This window comes from Fulmarus glacialis, unplaced genomic scaffold, assembly GCF_000690835.1.
Source record: "Fulmarus glacialis isolate BGI_N327 unplaced genomic scaffold, ASM69083v1 scaffold14027, whole genome shotgun sequence".
NCBI classification, from domain to species: domain Eukaryota; kingdom Metazoa; phylum Chordata; class Aves; order Procellariiformes; family Procellariidae; genus Fulmarus; species Fulmarus glacialis.
This window is the reverse complement of record NW_009223882.1, coordinates 282-19,306: the sequence shown is the minus strand read 5'-3', so window position 1 is coordinate 19,306 and position 19,025 is coordinate 282. Positions and strand designations below refer to the sequence as shown.

At 35.1% G+C, this 19,025-nt stretch overlaps 2 protein-coding genes across 2 annotated transcripts; one reads left to right on the top strand and one right to left on the bottom strand.

Moving 5' to 3' along the window:
* Positions 1-4,243: 4,243 nt before the first annotated feature.
* On the top strand, positions 4,244-10,900 carry CHRNA5 (cholinergic receptor, nicotinic, alpha 5 (neuronal)). The gene is made up of 5 exons (XM_009581973.1): positions 4,244-4,390; positions 5,250-5,294; positions 6,731-6,840; positions 7,825-8,656; positions 10,739-10,900. The coding sequence occupies exons 2-5, from the start codon at positions 5,268-5,270 to the stop codon at positions 10,898-10,900; spliced, it is 1,131 nt and encodes a 376-aa protein (XP_009580268.1). The 5' UTR covers positions 4,244-4,390; positions 5,250-5,267.
* A 3,490-nt stretch (positions 10,901-14,390) lies between these two features.
* Positions 14,391-18,324, bottom strand: CHRNA3 (cholinergic receptor, nicotinic, alpha 3 (neuronal); the record flags this gene model as incomplete). The annotated part of the gene is made up of 3 exons (XM_009581972.1): positions 14,391-14,519; positions 16,028-17,039; positions 18,215-18,324. Coding segments are annotated over 3 exons (1,251 nt in total), but the record flags the coding sequence as incomplete, so codon positions are not given.
* Positions 18,325-19,025: the final 701 nt, after the last annotated feature.

The window sequence follows — 19,025 nt, the reverse complement described above, 5'->3', positions numbered from 1 at the left end:
GCCAAGTGTTTAATTAGAATTTCTACTTACCGTTTTGTCAAAAGTGTGCTCTAATTACTTCAAAGTTTAAAAAAATTCAATCATTAGTCTGCTTTGTGCATAAATATTTGTCTTCTTTTTGCCGAATTAAAATTTTGGCATTTTCTTATGTGATTTAAGTTTTTTTGCTGAACATGGAATCACACTGAGAGGGAGTGAGCAGAGAAGAGTTTCAGGTGTAAATTACAAAGTAAACATTGTCATTGGGATTTATCACTGAACAATATAGAGAGCCTGCCTTTGATTTAGACTGCAAAAGCTACCTGACCTCAAAAAAATAAAGCCACACAAATACAGGCATGCTTAGAATTGCCCTTCAAAGGCTACAAATCTTCTAAAATTTTTAGTACAGTGCATTAGTAGCAGGGGTGAGTGCTTCCATAATCTCTTACCATCTGATTTAGTATAAGACTTGTACTCTGGGTTGTTTGTTTGCTAATCTTGCTCTTTCTGCTTTTCTCCAACTAGCACAGCCAGTCTGCTGCCTTAAGCCACTAACTGTATTTTACCTCTTTTCCTCTCTTCTGCACCTTTTTTCTGCTTGCCACCAGTTCTTCACTTTTTTTTTCCTTGGTGTTAACACCAATAAGTAACTAAGAATTACACCCTTTATTATAATCTTAAAAGTATACAGACACACGGAAAAGAGAAATTAAACACGTGCAGTCTGTGTAACAAGTGAGCTGTGTGATCCTGTTAAATAAAATATGGAAAGGTAGGGGTGGTTATGTATTTTATTTTTCTGTCTCTTAATATATTGCTACCACCTCCAGCCTCCTCATGGAGTTCTCCTTTATATAAGCTGCCTTTTATAGACCAGTATGCCCCAGCTTATTAATAAACAGAATAAACTAGAAATCTGAAAAAGTGTGGATATTTCTGTGATACAAAAAAAAAAGAAAAAAATTAGTTTAACTATATTGTTAGTAAATATGGTCATCTTAATAAATCAGTGAGTATACTGTAGGTCTGAGCATAAAATGTTTGAAAAAAATTCTGTAAGTATATAAAAGTGGTAAAGGAACATGTCCCCATTTAGCATAGCAGAGAAGATACTGTGTTTTAAGAGAAGCTTAATCTGGAAACAGCATGTACCCTGAAGATGCTGTATTGCTGTGCAGGAGGTCATCTTACAGGAACACAGAAATGGTGAAAGTGCAACTTTGCCTCTGCATTACTTCAAGGTCAATTAATGGAGAGAGAATACCCAGCTGCATAGTCATTCTCGAATTCTACGAAAACATTAGGCTGAAATATACAGAAAACCATTCATAATTCAGGAAATAGGGATATAGAAATAGAGAAATTAAGTTGTGTCTTCAGGAAGCATTCTTTTGAATGTCTGTAAAAAGCAGGACTTGGCAATTCTATATATAGTTACAAATAAGAAAAATTCCTTGGCTAATGAGGATTCACTGAACCTAAGGTATCAATAAAAATAAATCTATTTTAACCTAATAGCTGTGAAGGTAACTTGTGTGTGTGTAACATTCTGTTGCTGGATCCTTTTTGGCAGCAATTCTTATGTCCTGTGTGTTTTCATGTATCCACCTGAGGTATGCTCAGTAGTACAGTGCAAGTTGCCCATCAGTTCTTTGCTATTACACAACCCGCATGTCACCAATCTTGAAATGGGAAGATAATAAATTGTAGAGCATGTACAAATAATACATCTTGAAGAACAATAGGTTGCTAAGTGTTTGCAAATGAATGAAATACAACTGTAAACAGCTAGATTTGTATTTTGAAACACAAGGGTGAACTGTCTTAAAACCCAAATGCTGATTTGGCCTGCAACAAGAACCATTCGGCAGCATGTTAGTGTATGGTAAGATTTGGAGGGAAAAGGAGTCCTGCTGTTCCCACTTTGCTGATCCTATTCCTTAAGCTACATTCTGCTTTTGCTCCTACTATAAAATTGCAGAGAAAATCCAGTTAGTATTCATAATAGTAGTTCTACTGGACTGCCCCAAACCTGCAGTGCAGAAGGCAGGGAATTCTCTGGTGGCTGGGCTCTGCAGTGCTTTGGGTGTTTTGTCCGAAGGATCGTAAACACAGCCTTTTGGAGCGCAGCAGAAAGCCGCTGCTGTCACAAGAGCACTTTGAATGGGAGGAAACTTAAAAACTTATGTTGCCTGTCTTAGTTGTCTAGGTTGCAGTCACATAGAACTAGCTTAGGTCTGTCTGAACTAATGGTTTAAATGGTGCTAGCCACGTCCCTGCAACAAATGCAAGTCATCAAACTGTTGATCAAATTCTAAAGTAGATTTTGCAAGTTGTGTTGAAATGAGAACTGATACCCTATGCAAATATGATGCTACCTGACATAACTGACAATTTAGTAATCCCAGGCAATTCTAAAATTTTAGTTCTCTTCAATGTCTAATAATCTCTGATTTACCGTATGTTGATGGTAATGAACTTGAAATAGAAATTGTTTATACTGCCTTTAATTGATGCTTTTGTTTCCTTTACCTTCTTTTATGAGAAAGGTTAAATACTATCAATGTTTTTTCTGCAGGTATCATTCACTACTTTATCTACTTCTGTTATGTTCACTAAATTCACCTCCTCTCCAAACAAAATAATGTTAGTCTTTTAAATCTCTCCTTGTATGGATGACTGTCTCTGTTAATCTGTTTATGACATTATCTGGTGCTTTTTTGTGTTTCTGACACATCTTTTTTTAGATGGATGCTGTTAGTGAGCACATCATTTCTAGAGAGGTCATGCCATACATTCATGTAATGGTATAATATTTTAAATCTGCATTAAAAAGAGATGGTTATGAACATTTTTCTTTGGTTTATTCTGTCCCTTAAACTGACTATAATAATTGTTAGGTCTTTTTTCGGCAGTAGTTTCAGTTAGTTTAAATCTCATCGGTGAGTAGTAAAAATCTTTGTCTAGAGTATATGTTCGTGTCTTCTGATGGTTGCTCTGACTTCTTTCTGGGAATTGGAGACCCTTTTGGAGCCGTTCCTTTCAAGGTGATGTGTGTAGCTTGTGCTGCTTCTTGAGGCGGTGGCTGCCTTCACTGCCTTTGAAAGCTGTTCTTACTCGGGTTACTAACCTAGACACTGATCTTGCCTTTTTTCCTCCCTTCTCTCCGTATCTTCCCCAAGTTTGTCCTTCTCTTGTTATTTAGGGTATACAATTTTTTCCGTGGGTTTTCATCATGGAGAAACCTTAAACTTTGCCTTTTTTTGGGTAGCAGGGTTTCTACTGATACACTTCAGTGAGACCACATTGGTAAAAAACTCTTTTTTTTTGTGGATTCCCAAAGATAAAGGACAGTGGTTGCTTGATGAGGTACTTTAGGACAACTTACATGTCTCTCTTAAAGTCTGGGCTGCTCTCTGCCTGCAGTTTCTGCATCTACAGAATTTTTTTTTCCCAAAGCTCTGCCATGTATTCCATTATCTCAGGAGACAAAAGAAAACATTTAGTTTCCACTTCTTTGTAAGCTATACAAAGATTTTCGGCTGTTTTAGGTCATCAGTCAGACTCCAGGCATTGAAATGACTCCTTGAGAACTATGAAGAAGAAATAACTGAATGTATACTGTTACTTAAGTAGAAAGGTGCCTTCCAGTCAATATAACATTAGAATAGGTATAGACAGGTAAATAGATTGGCACATATGTTTAAGATGCAAAACTGGGTGGGGGAAAAAGTGCTGTACAAGTACTGCAAAGTTTATACATCATAGCGGTGACCAAACAGTAGAAGAAATAATGTATAAAACATGAAGAGACTGATGTTTCAAAGCAGAGTACAAGTTATGCAATATACTAGAGACCTGTGTGGTGTGGATGTAGGTTTTTAAAAAGTACCACCTTGTTCTAGAATGATAGAACTTCAGTCCCTCATTAGATAAGCTTTCAGTTTTAGAGAGTTCTATAATTGCGTGGCACCAGGTAAATGACATAAGTGCATTTTGCCTTTAATATTACTAAAATTATCTTAATGCTCTTTAGTCATAGATTTTACAAGTGTGATAGTGGTATGGAGATGCTAATAAAAGCAGGTAATTTCATAAAATTCTTCTTCCAAGACCTTGTCCATGCTTCCAGAGGAAAGGGGTTAATATGAGAAATTTAACTCTGCATAAACATAGCTGTAGCTCTTTGGACACAGGAATGCAGACGTACACTTTTTCATTTAAATCAATGTTAATAAATTACTTTTTTTATATAGGTATATCTGAACCTTTTTTTCTTGCTAAAAGTGAAGATCGTTTGTTTAAACATTTATTTGAAGACTATCAAAGATGGGTTCGTCCAGTGGAACGCTTGAATGACACAATAAAAATAAAGTTTGGCCTTGCAATCTCTCAGCTAGTAGATGTGGTATGTATAGTAAATAAGTTCATTTATTTTTTTTCCCTAATTCTTAAAATTCTGGAACATAATGTCATATGAAATAATTATGCATATATTAGCTTAAACACAATAGATTAAACCTCTAAAATTATTATCAGCATAGTAAAAAATACATTGTAGATGGAGGCATGAAGAAGTGATTGCAAAGAGCTTGAGAAGACAGTTGGCTCTTTTGTTTAGTGGCGTTTTCAGCAAAAAAAAAGTGAGTGAAATTCTTAAGCATAGGGAATTGTGTTTTAATTTATTTATTCAATGGGAAAACAATGTATTTTTAAACTTTATCAATCTCATTTCCGTAAAATTCAGGAACACTGGCAAATACTGCTCTTTTTCCTCCCTTAAGCAGCAAAAAACCTCTAAGCCTTCAAATATGTCACTTCCATAGTAATGAAGATTATCTCTTGGCATTACCTGTGATGTAAGAGAGATCACCCAGATTTTTTTTTTTCCTGATACTTACTCACTTCAGAATATTCTTTTCAAATTGAATTCACTGTTTATAGCTGTAAGAGGAGTTTTTCTTCCACATGTTGGCTGTTCCTTTATGTTTCCATAGAAAAACAATAAGACTGCATAAAATACAGTCAAATAAAAAAATGGAAGGGAGGAAAGAGACAGAGAAGGGGAGAATACAACTTTTAACAGTTAAATAATCAAAGGTCATAATTGTGTGTTTAAAAAGTTCTCATATAAGCATACTTACCAATGACTGGAATGCTTTTAGAAGTGTGTTTTGTATTTTAAATTACAGACCTCTGTGAATTAAAGCAGCTAGTTACTCTGTACTGTGCAGATATTTTTCATAAAATATGCTTTATTTTTATAGGACGAGAAAAATCAATTGATGACAACAAATGTCTGGTTGAAACAGGTATGTGTAAAATATTGATGAAAAATTCTGAAGCTTCATAACTGCAAGTCAAAAGTTGGAAGAAACTTTGCTAATTAATTGCGTATTGAAAAAAACTTAGTGGTTGCATGAATTTTTATTTTACATAGTATCCTTAAAAATGTCCCTGGAAATGCTTTAAAGGATTAATTGTTATAAAACTCTTAAACAAAAACAAACAAACAAAGAGGTAAATTTAAAAAAATTACCTAATGAAAAGAAATCTGATATGGCATTGCATGGCCATTTAATATACCAAGGTGTGTGTATCCAATTGTAAAAGTTACTGCTTCAGTACATAAGTTTTCTTTCAAAAACTATGAAAAGTATGGTTTGTGTAATCTTTTGTATAATAGCTTTAAGATCTTTCTTTTGTGGGGTACTTGAGATTATTGGGTAAACATCACAAGAATTGCAGTTTCAAAGTTGTATATGATTCCTATAAAGAGCAACTTCTTCCTCGTAAGAATATTTGTTTACGGGTAGGAAAAAGCCTCAAGCTTTATAATAATCAGAGTCCAGTGCTAACCTTAATGGCCACTATTAACTTGGGAAATGCTGCTCACAAATCATTCTTGATTTAACTTAGAAGAATGTTTGCAGACCCTGATTATACTTACTAGCTTACTAAATTATTTTTATTTGGGCTACTTCCTTTGTTTTTTTTTTTTTCCTGTTGCTTCCCATTCCCTTCTTTTCCAGTAACTGTAATTTCAAGCAAAGTTTTTGTTTTCAGGAAAACTTTGAGACTACTCAGCAAGTATGAGATGGCAATATGTCGATGATAACGCTTTGTGCCCTCTTAATAGTTTCTGCAGAACTTGTTGCAGTTGAACCAGTTCAAAAAAAAAAAAGAACTGACCTGAGTACGCATTTAAAATTCTATGTGATAGTGAATTCTTAGAAACTTGAATTTTTCCTCTTGAGCTTTTAGTTCAAGTATAAAATTACCAAAGTATTACTATGCTTTTAATGGTGCTATTTTTAGTGTTGCTGATAGAAATAGGAATAACTATCTTGAGAGTCGCAGCATGATTTTTTTTTTTGTGATGAAAATGTTTAAATTGCTTCTGATCAGCTTCCAAAGTCATTGATATTCATTCAGAATAAGCTTTTTTCAAATTTAATTGTCTATATGTTGTAATAGCTCTTACTTATGTATACATGTTCTGAAAAAGGATTTTAATATCTTAAGTTCTGTACAGAAATACTGTCAAGTGGCTCTTACAACAGAAAACAAATATTGGATGAGTTAAATAGATGTCTGTTCAGCAAATTCACTGTTGTATGCAAATTTTAGAAGCCAGTTTGTTTTTTGTTTTTCTTTTTAATTGTCTTTTTATCTATTTTCATCCAGTCTTGCCCTGCTTAAACCAACTTCACAATAATAATGATTTTTACATCTCGCATATCCACAGGAATGGATAGATGTAAAATTAAGGTGGAATCCTGAAGACTATGCTGGAATAACATCTATTCGTGTCCCATCAGATTCTATTTGGATTCCAGATATCGTGTTGTATGACAAGTAAGATTTTAATCTTTTCATATAAATTACATTTACTTTCTAACTTTACTGTCCAAGCTGCTTGTAGGAGGCTCATTGGATAGATATGCGTGTACATTTAGTAGAGATAAGAATGTGTGGAAGAATTTGCCTCTGAATGCAAATGGATTTTGTTGCCATGTTAAATGCTTAAATGTTTTGCTTTGCTTCTGTATGGAGTCTCCTTGAAAAGTTTATTTCCACTTCTTCATGTAAACTCTTTTTTTAAGTAGAAAACAATGTCTTGCACAGTGCCGAGTACAAACTAATAGTGTAGAGCGATGGGAGGGAAGCAACTAATTCATACTGTTGTAAGTCATATTCAGCATGGATTTAAAATTAAGTACATGCAGCTGTAAGGGTTTTTGTTGGTTGTTGTTTTTTGTTTTGGATTTCTTTTTTTTTTCTTTTTTTTTTTTTTTTTTGAGAATGAACAGATCTCAGAAGCAATAACTTTTGAATTAACCTTTCTGCTCAACTCAGGTGCATATACAATGCTTTTACGTTTCCTGACTTGTTGAGACAGGAAAAAAGGCTGTTGCCGTGATTGTAAATTCAAGTTTGGAGGTGGCGCACAAGTATTATTTTACCTGTTTTGTGACTTTTTTCTTTAATAATTATGATTTGGCCAAATTGAAAAGTATCTATGCTGTATTACCAATAGAAACACCAGAGTCTGCTCATGCTGTTAAAGGTCAGGATTTTTACAATCCTTTCATAAGTCATTGGGGGCACAGAAAGTTGCACAGATCTTTTCATGACTTGAAAATATTCTTCACTCTTCCAAAGCTGTTTACCTGTGTGAGATTCAGATTAAAAAAAAAAAAGTTGACCATGAACACAATACAAAATTTTGGCTATGAAGGGGGAGAAGGGATAAACAGCTGAAATGACAATAACAAAACATATTTTCTTATTTAACCCCCCCCCCATTGTAATTGCATGCATATATCTCTCTTCTTTTAGTGCAGATGGACGTTTTGAGGGAACATCTACAAAAACTGTGGTAAAATATGATGGCACCATTGCTTGGACTCCACCAGCAAACTACAAAAGTTCTTGTACTATCGATGTAACCTTCTTCCCCTTTGACCTCCAAAATTGCTCTATGAAATTTGGTTCCTGGACTTACGATGGCTCACAGGTTGATATAATTCTTGAAGATTATGATGTTGACAAAAGAGACTTTTTTGATAATGGAGAATGGGAAATAGTGACTGCAACAGGGAGCAAAGGAAATAGGACTGATGGATGCTGCTGGTATCCTTTTGTTACATATTCATTTATAATTAGACGTTTGCCACTTTTTTACACGTTGTTTCTCATTATTCCTTGTATTGGGCTTTCGTTTCTAACTGTCCTTGTCTTCTATCTTCCTTCAAATGAAGGTGAAAAAATTTCACTTTGCACTTCAGTACTAGTATCTTTGACTGTTTTTCTTCTTGTTATTGAAGAGATTATTCCATCATCTTCTAAAGTTATCCCACTTATAGGAGAGTACTTGGTGTTTACTATGATATTTGTGACATTGTCCATTGTGATAACTGTCTTTGCTATCAATATTCATCATCGCTCTTCATCTACACACAATGCTATGGCACCTTGGGTTCGCAAGATATTTCTTCACAAACTTCCCAAGCTGCTTTGCATGAGAAGTCATGTAGATAGATACTTTGCTCAGAAGGAGGAAACAGGAAATATGAATGGATCAGAATCATCTAGGAACACCTTGGAAGCAGCTCTAGATTCTATCCGATATATTACAAGACATGTTATGAAGGAGAATGAAGTTCGCGAGGTGGGTGTATTAGTCATATTACACTGATTTTGTAAAACTGGAAATTAAAAAACCAGTGATGGTTTACTATGCAGTTGCATATTAAATATGTGCTATGGGATTTCCATTTTTTGTACTTCTGGAAGCTGTGTCATTATTTCCACTGGAAAGAAGTACAAGTATGGTACAATACTGAGAATTCTTACAGATATTGACTGATACAATACAGTACCTGGGTCATTGGGTTCTTTAAAGTCTTTTGCATTCTTCTAGAAGTAAATTCATATTGTTAATTACACGTTTTCAGAGATACTTGTCTGTTACAAGAGCATGTACTGTAACTGTTCCCTACAGTGCTGCCGGATGTTATTTTCATGATGAGAGAAGTAGGTATTTTTCATTTTGATGTTGTACCTGAAGGCTATCTGAAAAATGCACTTGCCTTACTTTTTCAGAATAAATACTGCTAAGCCTTATTTTGCAGCTTTCAATTCCAAATAAAAACAATTTTAATGCCCTAACTTATGTTAGTTTAAATACAAGGTATAGCCATATGTTGGTCATTTTGTGCTGAGATCAGACATGGACTAGATGACTTCTTGAGTGTTCTCTTCTAGCCTTATTATTATTTATCTCTAAGTTATATCAAAAGACGTCAAAAGCTTTTTTTCAGTCTGTACATGTGTACTCTGAACTATCCTTAATGGATGTTTACACCATTCGGGTAAAAGCATTATGAATATGTTTTTCTTTCCATGCTTTTTTAACTAGCACCATTGGTGCTATTTTCAGGCTAGCGTAGAAATACAGACATTTGTTGTGCGGTCTCATGATACTCTATCTGTTTATGATGGCAAGGCCTGAGATTCTTTCAATTTATGCAGAGATTATGTCTTCAAAAGTTGCTGGTTGCTGAGAGCGTGTTCTCATGTGCTAGCCTAGGAGTAAGCTAACTCCTCTAATGTACCTTCTCAGGACTCAGTTCTGACATTATCACAAGGCATCCAGCCTAGATTTTCAATAAATGTATCTACTGTTAAAAGAGCATCTAATACCCCTGCATTGTATAAACAACACAAATAGAATAGTTTGCGATTAAATACATGATTTCCTGTAAATTAAGGGTTGGTTTTCTTTCTCTTACTGAACTTACTCTATTTGACTGTGAGTGACAAGAGAGGTGGTAAGTATTTTGTTTTTCAGGTGTAATGTTGTTGTGACTCTAAACCTCAGAAATTAATATACAGCTGACTGGGGATTCCCTTGTATTTTATTATTTGGACTGCAGAGAATGCAAGCTTTAACTGCAAAAGTTGTTAATAAAAACTACGCAGTTAGTGCTGTTGTAGCCTTACCTCTTGAGAAGCAGTAGGCTTGGGAAATGTGGATAGCTGCAGTTCAAATCAAAGACAAGTGTTTGGCAGAGGTTTAATTTGCTTGCACAATTATATCTACTATACTTGCAAAACTGTGTACAGATAGGAATAATCCTATCAAAAAGGAAAATAGTCTTGAAAGTGCTTTGAGTATTCTCCCTAGTGTATAATTCTGTGCAGCAGTACAGCTTTCAGATCTTGTATGTAACACAACAGCTGCTGTCTACTGTTAATATTTTTTTTTTTTTTTAATATATTTTGGTTTCGGTAGTTTGTTGTGGTGGGGGTTTTTTGGCTTGTTTTTCATTTGTTTGTTTGTTTGTTTACAACTCTTGCTTCTAGCTCCTGCCCGGGAATTCCACTTTATGAATGAGGCTGTGGCATGAATCCTAAATCCTGCAGTATGTTAGAAAATTGCATACCGATTTCATCTCTCTGTAGTTGAGGATGTTAAGTGCTCTGTAGGTGAGGATGCTCAGTGCTTGTCAGGGTCAGTTTCTGCATTAAAATCTAGTATTGGTCTATATAGCTTACCAATCTTCATAGAGGGAAGTTTGTTCCTGTTCTAGCTCATAGTCTACTTATAAAAAGTTATTAAAGGGGGTTACCAAATGGACCTGATTGGAAAAAAGTGTGCTGTAATGTGATTAAGAATTGCAGGGTTTGGTACTGTATTTTTACCTGCTCTCACGCGTACTGACCAACTCTAATGCTCTTTGTTTTTTAGGTTGTTGAAGACTGGAAATTTATTGCTCAGGTGCTTGATCGAATGTTCTTATGGACTTTTCTTCTGGTTTCAATAATTGGATCACTTGTGTTATTTATTCCTGTTATTCATAAATGGGCAAGTATAATAGTACCTACGCATATAGGCAGTACAAATGCATAAAATATTTTTTGATCTGTCTCCTGCTAATAAGGCTCTAAAGAGTTTTGCAGTAGCTCTATTTCCATGCACATTCATTGTAGGCATGTTTCTGATAGAGTACAAAAAAAAAAATCCAAACCCAGAAAATGAAGTTTATATTAAAGCATGGCATCTCTAGGACACATAGAAGTCAATTTGCTTATTGCCAGTCTACTGAGTTACTTCTAAATGGGGTCAGAATTAAAAGGACCTTCTCAAGCACTTGCATGTGTGATATGTCAAAAAAGCATATACTGACACCTACTGCAAAATAGAAGGATTAAAAATTTTTACAGGATGATCACCGTAGTCCAATTGTTAAATTACTATATAAATTGTTATATTGAGTATTAAATATTTGCAGATATTTACACAGTAAGAGTTGCTTATTTCAATTTACTGTAGTATGCAAGGAGAATTTTTATCAGCTCTCTTGAATGTGTTGTAAAAGTATAAAGTTTCTACAGAGTAAATTTAAAATAATAATAAAAATACCAGTTAAACTTCCCGTATATTCAACATATAAGTAAAAATAGCATTTTGGCGATGTTTTGCCTTTATAAATTTTCAGTGGAATTTGCTGCTAAATTTAAAGCCTTGCTAATTCTATCATACTAAGATGAACATTGATACAGTAAGCCTTAAAATGCCTGCAGGATACATGTATATTGATATCTCTGTATTGGCTATGGAAAGGAAGGCAAAGACAATTAAATGAGTTCCCAAGTTGCAAGAGTGTTCTAATGTACCAGGACATACAGATTTCTTTGTTCTTGATGAAGAATTTGATACAGTATGTTAGTTGCAAACATGTTAATAATTTCCTGCCTTTGTGTGTTTCTCAGAATTAAGTTTTTAAGCACAGGTAGAAGGAAATTGGGGAATGCATTTCTGAAGGAAATGGGTTGAAAATTATTATGGTGTGTAACCAAATACAGATGATTAGTTTTCACACATTTGTTAAACCGAACTTAGAAAGCTACCTTTAATAGGTTCTCTCACTTACAGAACATATGTAACTTTAAGCAGTGAGGACTTGCAGCTTTCCATACTTTCTTTTTTCTAGAGAGTGTTGAAAACTAACTTGCAACTTTTTAATTATTCCATTAAAATATATTCTTTAAATACTGATTTTAAATTCTTTACTTTCATTCTAGTGCCACCTTTCTTAAAAGCTCTATTTCTGGAAGAGACTCTAAAATAGATGGCGGTTTTCCTACACCAAAGTTTTGTCAGCATACTTCATAATGTAGTTGCATCCTGCAGGGCTAATACAGTAATGCCAAGCTAGAGCAAGTCTTGGGAAGTTTTTATTTGCTTAAATTACTACATTAATAATAATATGTTTAGGTGAGAAGTTTAATGTAAATTGTGGTATCTTTGATAATGTAAGTTTTTATAGTGGTTATGAATTTGGAAAATGGATACATATTTCCCCCCCTTCCCCTGTATCTCCTTTAGAATAGCACTGTACTTATTATAATACTGATTGCTTATGATAACTTATACATAATTGAATATTTATTTCAAATTGTTTTCACCTGTAGGACATTCTTGGTTTTGTGTAGCTCACAGGCAGGGAAATGATGCCAGGCGAGCCCCGGGGGGGCCTTTTTTTTTTTTTTTTTTTTTTTTAAAAAAAAAAAACAAAACCGATTTATAAATAATTCTGATTGTAAAGGGAGTCACTCTTCCTCTTCAGTTATACAATTACATCTAGCATTGGATATCTATATTTCCTCTATTCCCATCATAATTAATTTTAAAGGTGAATTTGCAAAGATTATCTGATTTAATCCATTAATATAATAATTTTAACTTTCTTAGTATTACTAAGATTAAACAATGCATCAGTGACTTTGTGTGGAAGTTGCAGAAATACTTTAGATATCTTATTTCCTCTTCAGATGCAAAAGTTCTTATAGTCCTCCTTGGGTTTGAATTACTAAAGTTTACTCTTACCTGAACAGAAAGCAAAGTAAGTAAAACTCCAGATTAGCTATATATATATTTTTTTTTTTTTTTTTTTTTTTTTCCACTCCGCACCTCCCTTGTTAAATGATGTCTGTAGACCGCCCAATTATATCATAAGGTGATTGGCAGCATATTGGCCAATGGAGTCCCAGTCTTTATACTAGTAACTCACAATTTTTGCAAATGCATGAATTTCTTCTAGTCACTTCTACAATCTGCTCATGATAAATACAGATAGCTGACACTAGAATCCTTGGGGTCTTCAGCTTATCAGGTGTGTCTGAAACAAAATAATTTTAATAACTCAGAAGCATGGACCTTTAGTTATGTGGCTTGTTTCTGAATGTGTTGAACTATAGCTAATGCTACCTTATATAGGTTTTTGTCAGTCAAAATAAATGGGAAAAAAAAAAGCGCACAATTTGCAACAGCTTGAGTCTCTTTATTTTCATAAATGTTACATCACTTGTTACACTGTATTTCCAGAAAGTTTCCAGTTTGGTACAGAGACAACAGTTCATATTTTTACAAAATATTTTCTTATTACAGAATTTTGTTGCATTCTTTATTCATGTCCTTAAATTATCTGCAGTTACTGATTTAAAAAAAAAAAAAAGTATGCCTAAGAAGCAATTCTAGCATATTTTACAGCACTATTTTGTATCTACCTGCCTTCCCTTGTCATAAAACGGTTCACTATAGCGGGATGCTTCTGTATCCACACTATCCTATCAAAGTATTTTGATCCTTTGCATAACCTGCAGACTGCATCTTAGTGTGTGTTTTACTTGTACACAGTTTTAAACGTATTAGGTTTGAATAGCTTGTTTTTTCTGACAGCCTTCTCATACATTGAAATACGGGGATGCACAGAGTTTACATTATGGCTGCTTTATTACAGTCATCTATTATTTACGTATTTGTTTTCCTTTTGTAATAAACCTGCCCATGGTCCTTTCCTCCCACTGTTTGAGTCAATTTATACACCAGGTGGCAATGTCTGCACTCTAGCAATTTGGTATGTACGCTTCCTAAACCATTTCGTCCTCATTGAACTCAGTATGAACTTATTCCCAGAAGATCCTGTCATGGTCTGAAGAGACTTGGCACCAGACTTGTGGAAACAAATCTAGTAGCCCAAAGTATTCAATCTGTCTTGACTTTCCGAATATTCATGTAATTTTCCATTTCTTTATCAACCCCTTCTTAAACCATTCCTATAAAGTTTAATGTACTACTACATCTTTTCCAATTATTGCAAAAAGTAGCTGTCAAGCATAGCTCATACTACTTTGAGATTAGCTGTCCATAAAGGTTCAAAATCTTTTTTTCTTCTCCACTTTTTCACATTTTTAACAAAGCCGCCTTGGTCAAGCAAAGTTGAGACCAAGAGAGATCCTTATTCTACTACACATAGAAGAGACATCAGGTGCTGGGGTGGGAGTGAAGATTTGGTTGGCAAAAGTTTTCTTTGATTTCACAACATACTATTTAATCTTTACATTTCATCTCCAGCCATCAAAGGTTGTAAAAACAATCCTGCTGTTCCTAGAATACATACCAGGATGAAAACCCATAGAAAAATACGATCGATTACCATGGCAACGTATTTCCAGTCATCCTGAATCTGAAAAATAAATTGAATAGCAAGTAGACATGTTTAGTAGACGAATAACTTGCATTAGCAATTAGTAACATTCTATGTGGGAAGCACAGGTTTTTTCCATATGTAGATGTCTTTCATATATGCACAACTTGCGTATCTCTGTTTTCACTGACAAATGAATTCATCGTGAAGCAGCTTTATTTGAATATGCTATTTGTGGCAAAGCCAAAAGTTACTTCTTCAAATAAGAAAAGTTGTTCACCAAGACTGGACTGTTCACTGGACTTCATGAGATACAATTTCTCTTCTGTATGCCAAAAATAAAAGTGAAAAGCTTTACATTCTTAGGTGATCAGGTTTGTCCAGGAAACTTTACTGGAACAGACTGCTCCTACTGGTCTTTAGGCAGTACGTAAAAAGACAAAGGTTAATTGGTATATAATTATTTGGTACGTTTCTTATGTAGTACTGAAATTTGATTGTTCTCATGCATGATGTAAAATTCATCTCCTTACCTTTCATGTAGAGAGGGAACCAAGTTTCCAAAAAACAGATTTTTCTAATTTTTTTTTTTACAGTGGGCATTATAACAAGAGTGACACTTAAGTATTATATATGCTATATATTAATAGTAACTACATTAGGTGATCATTTTAGTTACTCTTGAGATTACAATTTAAATTTCTACTTCCTTTTTCTTCAGGAAGGCTAATAAATGAATAATGCATTTGTTGTTTGAAATTTTGCGCTTTTTAGCTTAGAATCTGTTTGTTAAGGCAGGCTTAAAAAATCCAAAACAACCCCGTATTTTTTGTACCAATTAATTCTAAATAAAGTTCTGATTTCAGCATAAACGAAGTAACTTCATTCTAACTTTAAGTGCCATACTGCAGAGGATTTAAATTTAGTGATGATTGTGGTGGTGTGACTACTATTCTTAGCATGTTTGAGGAACGTGATAAAAAGAAAAGTTTAATTTTTTTTTTATTGCATCAAGATGCAGCTTTATGAAAGATGATGGTCCCCATCTTGCAGCAGTTGTGTCATTTAGCTACAGCACTTTACTCTGCAGCAGCTGCAGAATAAACATCATCATCACTGTGAAGAACATTCATTCTTACGACGTTTATTATTGATGGTAAGCTGTGGGAGGGAGAATGTAACTTTCTGAAGGCCATACAGTCAGCAAATTCCACTATTAAGATTGTAACTTGGAAAATCCTCACTCCGAATCTTGTAGGACGGATACTCAAGTATGTTTCCCTAGCAGTGGTTACCTTAACATGCTTCACTCGGTATACATGTTGTCAGTAAAGAGGATGTTGTGCAACAGAGCTGCTCCCCGAAATTACCCACATTCAAAATTGCACATATTTGTAATACAGCTTGGGTAATTTACTTGTATAAAATAATGGTCTGTGTTGTCCTTTTTTTCTTTTTTTTTTTTTTTTTGAGATCCCTATTTCTCACAAAACACACTAATGGCAAATGGTGTCTGCATTTTGAGTAATAGTAAAATATGTTCTTACCTCTTTTGCTTCATTCTGCATTTTCATATTTTCTGCAATGTATTTAACACTTTCAATAGCATCTCTCATTTCTGGTGACAGAACTGAAAATGAAAACAGAGGATCTACAGACTCAGAGCTTGAACTTCTTGTGAGATTGCCACTGAAATCCGAGAACTTCATTCGCTGATACTGACAATAGCTGCATGCCGTATCTTGACATACAAAGCCATCTTTGCAGCATTTGGTTTCAGAACTGTTGAAGCAATTTAAGTTTGAAAACTCAGAAGTGAAAAATGGTTTTGGCTTCTGATTATTCTCTTCATCACTGGCAGGCCTTGTCATAAACATGATCCTGGGAAGTAAGTTCAAGAAAATGGTTCTCACCCACACAGGCATTGTGTGTGTCTTGGGTGTTCTGTAGTGCACGTTAAGTACAAATACCGTAATGACAATAGATAGAGTTACAAATATCATGGTGAAAAGGAGGTATTCCCCAATAAGTGGAATTACCAGGGAAGTAGAAGGTATGGTTTCTGTGATAACAAGAAGGAACACTGTTAAAGATAGAAGGACTGATATGCAGAGTGTCACCTTCTCACCACAGTCTGAAGGCAAATAGAAAACTAATACAGTCAGAAAAGAAATCAACAGACATGGAATAATCATATTGATAGTGTAAAATAAAGGTAAACGCCTAATGTAAAGAGAATATGTGATGTCTGGATATATCTCTTCACAGCAGTTGTATTTGATGTCATGTTTATACCCAGGAGCTTTAATAATAGCCCATTCTCCACTCTCCCAGTAATCCTTCAGGTTCATTGTAGAGCCAATTAAAACTAAGTCAATTTTGGCTTTATCGTAAGACCAGGAACCAAACTTCATGGTGCAGTTCTGATAGTCAAATGGGAAGTAGGTTACATCTATTTTACATGAGCTTTTAAATATAGCTGGAGGTATCCAGGTCACATCACCCGTGTATTTTAATAGGGCCTTTGTCTTGTCATCAACCTGGAAATCCCCAACTGCACTGTAAAGCAAATAAAAATAACAAAATTAGAATGCAACTACTCCAGGTAGTTTCATAGGTTCAGATCATATACATTAACTCTTTAATCTGTTTTGGGAAAGTCAGCAATTACATGTTGACATGGAGCTGAATTGCATGTGCAGGACTGAGTCACCGGCTGTCAAATTTGCGTAGTTAAACTGAAATAAACAGCTGTATAAATTTACTATGGAGGATTTGAAAGGGAATATTCTCCCTTAGAATAATATGACTCTGCAATCAATATTCAAAGCAGCAAATAGGAGTTTTCAAATGGCAGTCCAGCTAGATGATCGTTGTAGGTCCCTTCCAGCTGAACTATTTTACTCTATTCTGTTCTAGATCAAGCACAGAACCCAAGGGCTGATAAGAGGATACCTGCAGTACTGGTGTTTCCACCTCCTCTGTGGACAGTGCAGGTAGCAACTATGGAAAGAGGGATTAGGGTTGGGATGCATCTTTGATAAGGAGTGTATTTGGTGAGGGTTTTTTTTAAGTCCCACATTGCTATCCTGAGTTGTTTATATGAAACAGTAAAACTAAAAAGGTAATTTGAAGTTTTAAGGCCACAGTTAGAAAAGGAGTGTCATCACTGTTGTTTCATAGACCTAAGTTTTGGATCTGTGTAGCTAAGTCCACTTCACTGAGAACTGCTTCCATACATAGCAGAGGGATCCACTTAGTTATGGTTTGGCTCCTCACAGTCACAGAAACTGACATCCAAAGTAAATTTGCCTGTGGCTTTTATAGTAAAGGTGTCAAATTGCGGGTTTATCTGCTAAAAAGCTAGAATTTGCAGGTTTTTTCAGTCAAAGGTCTGACTCTCAGACAAGAAATCTCCAGTCTAAGGGAATTTCTTGCCACATCCCTTATAGACAGTGATAGAAGTAATAGTAAAAGTCGGGGCTTGTGAAGGGGAAAAGCAAAGTTCACTTTGGCCTGCCCACTTCAGCTCCAGGTTCGGAGCTGGCTCCTGCCCAGTGATGCTGATGTAGATGGCATAGAGGCAAGTACAGCAATAGGGAGATGTGGGACACAAGTGTGTTGAAAAGCAGGCTTTTTCAATTAATTCAGTGAACCTGATGCTGTTTTTTTTTAAACTTGTAACATCACCCCCTTCTTCCTGAATTAAGAAGATAAATATGCAAGAGTCTTACTTGTTATATAAAACAATATCTGGCTTCCAGATCTGGCCAGATGGTACTCGGATGAATTCAGCACCTCCATAGTCCGCTGGATTCCACCGAAGCTTGTAATCATTCCAGATCTAATTATGGAAGAAATTAGTCTATGTTAGGTTTGTGAAAATCAGTGGACTAGACTCAATTGTGAATTGAAATTCAGTGGACTAGACTCAAACCAAGTGCTGTCATGTTACTTCTAGGGTTGTTTTATTTTGGATACTACAATGATTAGATGTTTCTTTAACAAACACGTATGTCTGGTGTTTATTCACATGGAGATTATGGGCCTATTGGTCTAGATATGATTTACACGTGTGTGACTCCATTTCCCAGGAATGTCTACTCAGTAGTTGGAACAAGGTGAAAGAGGGAATAAGACACTCTCTTACCGGAGAGTGTAGGACTTCAGTAATAACTTAGGTCTCAAAAAAACAGGTATCTGTGAAATGGTGAAAACAAATTCATAGGAGGCTCTGGTGCTAGATGTGAGCATTGAGTGGGTGGGTTAGAAAGAGCTGCAGGGTGTCATTGCTCGTTTAAGTAACAGTCTTGTTCACTGGGGCTCATTGAACCCCAGTTTAACAAAGTTGAATATTAAGCTGAAGCCAGGAATTAAGTTGGTTATTAAGCTGACTGCAACTGTGAGTAATTGCGTTTTTAACCCATAAAGACCCTTTTAAGTGAAGTCAACATTTTTGGATTGTTCTCACTTTCCGGGAGCTAAACAGCACGAAGTGATGCTGTGGGGGACCTCCGTGCTGAGGTGCTGCCTCTGTGCATCAGT

Excerpts from the sequence above, each read along its gene's own strand:
- CHRNA5 (XM_009581973.1), top strand. The coding sequence starts at position 5,268 with ATGACAACAAATGTCTGGTTGAAACAG. Across the intron at positions 6,841-7,824 it reads GATATCGTGTTGTATGACAA|TGCAGATGGACGTTTTGAGG; the intron begins GTAAGATTTTAA and ends CTCTTCTTTTAG. Across the intron at positions 8,657-10,738 it reads AGGAGAATGAAGTTCGCGAG|GTTGTTGAAGACTGGAAATT; the intron begins GTGGGTGTATTA and ends TTTGTTTTTTAG.